The 4,901-nt window shown below is 52.0% G+C and overlaps 1 protein-coding gene across 1 annotated transcript in view; it reads right to left on the bottom strand.

Moving 5' to 3' along the window:
- Window positions 1–1,310, bottom strand: part of Asb16 (ankyrin repeat and SOCS box containing 16) — a 9,306-nt gene extending 7,996 nt beyond the window's left edge. The window contains exon 1 of the mRNA XM_021178207.1: window positions 1,010–1,310. Coding sequence (XP_021033866.1) covers window positions 1,010–1,310 — 301 coding nt within the window. The remainder of the gene's footprint in view (window positions 1–1,009) is intronic.
- Between the last annotated feature and the right edge of the window lie 3,591 nt (window positions 1,311–4,901).

Here is a 4,901-nt window from a genome sequence, read left to right as displayed (position 1 = left end):
AAAAAAAAAAAAAAAAAGCTTGTCATCTGTGGCCGGCCGGAGCACAGTGGCAAAGACAGTGGTTATTAGCATTCTGTTGTGGCTTAGAGTTCAATCCTCTAGCCCTCAAATAAGATGGAGCTGGTGGGGTGGCTCAGCAGGAGGGGCTTGGCTTTTCTCCCTACACCACCACTCCCTAACCCCCAAAGTCAGTAACGGTAAGGAAAAATTGCATTTGAGTTTCATAAAAATTGTCTACTATAGCAGGAAACTGTAAGGGAAACATGGATATATATGTATGTGAGCGTATATTTTCATATATATAATGCTATAGTAATATAGTGCATATAATTAACCAAAACCAAAATTTACAATCTGTATATGTGTTATATGAGAATATAACTTTAAGGCCGGCGAGATAGCTCAGTGGTTAAGAGCACTGACTACTTCTGAAGGTCCTGAGTTCAAATCCCAGCAACCACATGGTGGTTCACAACCATCGGTAATGAGATCTGATGCGCTCTTCTGGTGCAACTGAAGTCAGCTACAGAGCTACAGTGTACTTACATATAATAAATAAATAAATCTTTTAAAAGAGAGAGAGAGAGAGAATATAACTTTGGCTAGGTGGTAGTAAGATGCACCTTTGATCCCAGCACTTAGGAAGCAGAGGCAGGCAGATCTCTGAGTTGGGAGCCAGCCTGGTCTACAGAGTGAGTTCCAGGCCAGCCAGGGCTACAGTGAAAAACCTTGTCTTGAAAATCAAAAAAACAAAACCAAAAAAATTTGGAGGGTGGGCATAGTGGCTCACACCCTTAATCCCAACATGAAGGAGGCAGAGGCGGGTGGATCTCTATGAGTTTGAGGAAAACCGTAGTTGGCCTCAACTGTTTAGGAAGGAGCTAATATGGGTGACTATGGGTCCATTCTAGGCTCTTTACGGAGAAGTGGGGGTGGGGTATGGATTCTTCTTCCCTTCCCAACCCCCACTCCTGACCCCTCTTCAGTCCTCCTAGGTGGTGTTCCCTACCCTGCTCCGCTGACCAGGCCAGCTGGTTGCTCACAGTCTCCACAATCATGTTGGCAGTGTCCTCATCTTGGAACAGGATTTGGAGCTGCTGTAGGTCCCCAGAGAACAGGGCATTGTGGACAGCTGGGTCTCGGCAGGAGCGGCGAGGCCTAAGGAGCCGGGCCTGGGGACAAGGGAGGTCCCTGTGCCTGCGGCACTGCTGGGCAGCAGCTCTCCTCCTGTCCTCCCAGTCCAGCCACTCTCGCTGCAGGCGGAGAGCACGCAGTGTGGAGGATGTGAAAGGAAAGCTCTCCCCTGCCATGAGGGGTCTAGTGGTCTGGGCAGTGCCACCTAGGCAGAGAATCGTTCCTTGTCCCAGCTAGCACCTTGCTCTGGGGAGCCACCCTGCCCCCTTCTTGGTAAGCTGGAGAAACAGCTGAAGCTATAAATAGGCCCCTCACTGCATTGGTAAACAGTTTGCCTAGAGTCATGATCTTAATGCAGATGGTATTGGGCCAGCCTCTGACCCTGCTGGAACCCTTTTGTTGGTCAACAGGGCCTCAGCCAACGGTCACACTCCTGGACCCCACTTCTCTGGAGTGAGCCTTCTAGTCAAAGCAGTCAACCATGAGATGGGTGGGCAGGACAGGGCAGAGGAAGGACCAGGGTCCTGCAGCCTCTGAAGTATTGGCTGGTAAAAAGGGTAGAGGCCCAGGATGGCCCACAGACCTCAGTCAGGGGAAGTGGAGAGAGCTTCCAAGAAGCCAAACCACTTTTCCTGAATGTGAGATAACAGCAACTCCTGCACACGCACCACGCTTTCTAGAACTGAAATCACTCTCAGATCCATCTCTATTCAGATGACCAGTCAGTGATTTGGTCAGGAAATGAGGCCAAGCTAAGAATTTCAGTTCAGCACCTGAGATGGATGTGGTCTTATTTTAGAGATTTACAGGACGTAAGGTTTTGTTTTTTGGCAGTGCTGATGGTTTTGTTTTTCGAGACAGGGTTCCTCTGTGTAGTCCTGGCTGTCCTGGAACTAGCTCTGGAGACCAGATTGGCCTTGAACTCAGCGATCCACTTCCCTTTGCCTCAGGAATGCTGGGATTAAAGGGATACACTACCACACCTGGGTGGAATTTAAGTCTTAAAAAGGTAAAACTGACTCAAAGTTATATAGCTTGTGGGGGTGTGCCAAGGACTCCAGTGGGCCATACTTTAGATAAGTACCCTAGAGGGTAGTGCTATGTGGGGTAGACAGTTGAGCAATCCTCTTCTGTCCCCTCATGCCGAAACTGGACACGGTCTCTACCTTCAGTGACTAGTTATTTTTTTCCCCCTCCCTGGTTTCTAGGGGAATCACGTGCCTGACTGCGGATGTGTCAAGGGATTTGACCTTGAAAGTGGAGACTGAAGGGATGATAAGACTTTTGGGAAACTGTACGCCCCATTCACTGTAGGAGGAAGTAGCTGTACTTCCAGGAGCCTCTAGGGGGAGGAATGAGGCCGCGGAAACCACAACAGCTGGTCGACTGGCTGGCAGGGGAGGGTGGAGGGATGTCAGTGGGCCTCTGCCTCTGAGACTGCAGGCTCTGTGGTGTCTTGGCAATGCCATGTGGGTCCCTCCTTGCTCCCGGTGCCTGCTCCCACCCACTCTCCAGCAACCTTCCCCTCCTCTGTATCTCTCACTTCCCCCTGGCCGCCGGCCTCCACACAGAATGTCTCTCCTACAGTTTTGTCCTCAGCTTCAGTTCCTAGCCTCCAGCCTGGATGGGTCTAGCCTGTGAGTGTCTCCTTCCTCTGACCACACTCAGCCCTGCCACAATCACCTATCCAAGGTCACTTTTCCTTAAAAATGTCTGCAGTTTGGTTCAGGCTCTTCCAGAGAAATCCCCAATCCCTGGTCTGGTCCCATGCCACACAGCATTCTCACCAGGTCCTTTACCCTTCCCTGCTGTCCTAGTGGCTTGGGGTCTCCTAACTCACCCATTCAAGGCACCTCGCTGTGTGGAGGTGTGCCTGCAGTAGCTACTCAACTAGAAGGCCATCAGATGGGTTTGGCAAAGTACCCATGCCAGAGACATCATTCTACCATGCTAAATGTGGGTTCCGGGGCAGGCCCTGGCATGGTCGGTCTTGACACAATGTTTAGGAGCCCTTGGCTCATGGCAGGCTGGCCTCTCTGAACATTGAATGAAGGTCCCTATTCTCTGCCAGAACAAACACTCATCCACCACCCAGAGTGGGCGGCAGCGACCTGGGCTTTTTCCGGCACGGCCCTCACCCTCTGTTCAGTCAGTCTGTGCTTGGCCCCAGCTTCTTGGTGGTGTTCCAGGGAGGGGGATCCCTGATGAAGAGTGAGATCATGCCTAGTGAGGGTTTGAAGAGCCTCAGAGAAAGGCACCTCTATGCACGCAGCTGTGATTAACCCCATTGGAAGCCATACCATGTTTTAATTGCCCCGCTGANGGCCTAGCGGAGCACCCACAGCTGAGTTCCCAGGGTTGGGAGTGTGGCAAAGCTGGGTGGGGTCGAGAGGGGCCAAAGTGGTGGGTGTCCCTTCGCTCCCCAAGGCATCTAACAGTCAGAGCCTAACCTCTGCCCTGCTTTCTTGCCTCACCAGCCTGAAAAGTACTCACTACAGCTTTGTCCCTCAGAGATACCACTGTGTAGGCTTGGACAGCAGAGAAAGGAGTGTCCATGGGGTCGGGGGTGGGGGCAGAAGTTGATCTGGAGGGACCAGTGCCAGGGGATCTGGAGCTCAGTCGGCTTCCTACCTCAGTCCGAGGTGCAGTGAAACACCGATGAACTAGGATAGCAAACGGTTTGGCCTTAGTTGAGACTGGGCAGGAGGGACCAGGGCTCAAGGTGACCAATTGCAAACTGGTTGACAAGACCACCTAGATGGGCCTGGCCCAGGCCTAAGCTAGAGGCAGAGTTTGGCATAGCAGCAGGTAGAAGAGGGAGGGGAGCATGGGAAAGTGCAAGGAGCTGGGGAATCCTGTGCCACCCTAGACCACAGCACAAGGCCTTTTGGCCTGAGGCCCCTACAACCCGCGGCTCTCATGTTGCCTGCTGCTCACCAGCAGACTCATGGACTGACTGGTCTCTCAGCAGTGCATGGTTTTCCCTGGCAGCCGTCAGTAGCAGCCGAGGCAGGGGAGGCTGACAGCCAAACAGGCCTCTTCAACCTGCTTCCCTGAGATGGAGCAATGGTTGAGAGCCTGAAAAGCACAAGGCCAACGGTTCACGTTCCAGCACTGCCAAATGAGAACCAAGTGAGATGGCAGCTGACCAACAGATTCTCAGAGATAGCTTACAGAGATGGCTCAGGCGAGTCCCTGCACCCACACATCAGGTGGTTCTCAACCTCCCAGAACTTATGCTCCAGGGCAGTCTCTGCCCTGCTGCCTGGGGTTACGGGTGGATGACGTCGGGTGACGTCACACTGAGCTCTTACTTGGGCTCTCATTTTACCCAAGGAGTCATTCCCCAGCCTCATTTGTTTTTGTTCTTTTGTTGTATTCCTCTGGTGCACACGCGCATACACATAGCTCCACACACGTGCATGTCTGCATCATATGAATAAAAGAATAATGAGTGGCTGGAGAGACGGCTCAGTTGTTAAGAGCACTTGTTTTTCCAGAGGTCCCGGGTTCAAGTCCATATGGTGGCTCACAACTATTTGTAACTCTAGTCCCAAGGGATCTAAAGCCCTCTTCTGGCCTCCAAGGGCACCAGGCACAGAGCTGGCACAGAGACATACATGTAGGCAAAAGACCCATACACATAAAAAACCAAAAACCAAACACACAAACCAAAAACTAGAGAGGCAGAGGGAGAGGAGGGAAAAGTGTATTCTCTCTCTCCCCCCCTCCCCCCCTTCACTATCTCTCTCTCTCTCTCCCTCCCC

Source organism: Mus caroli, chromosome 11 (genome assembly GCF_900094665.2).
Source record: "Mus caroli chromosome 11, CAROLI_EIJ_v1.1, whole genome shotgun sequence".
Taxonomy (NCBI): domain Eukaryota; kingdom Metazoa; phylum Chordata; class Mammalia; order Rodentia; family Muridae; genus Mus; species Mus caroli.
The sequence above is the reverse complement of the archived record's forward strand: the minus strand, read 5'-3'. Positions and strand labels throughout refer to the sequence as shown.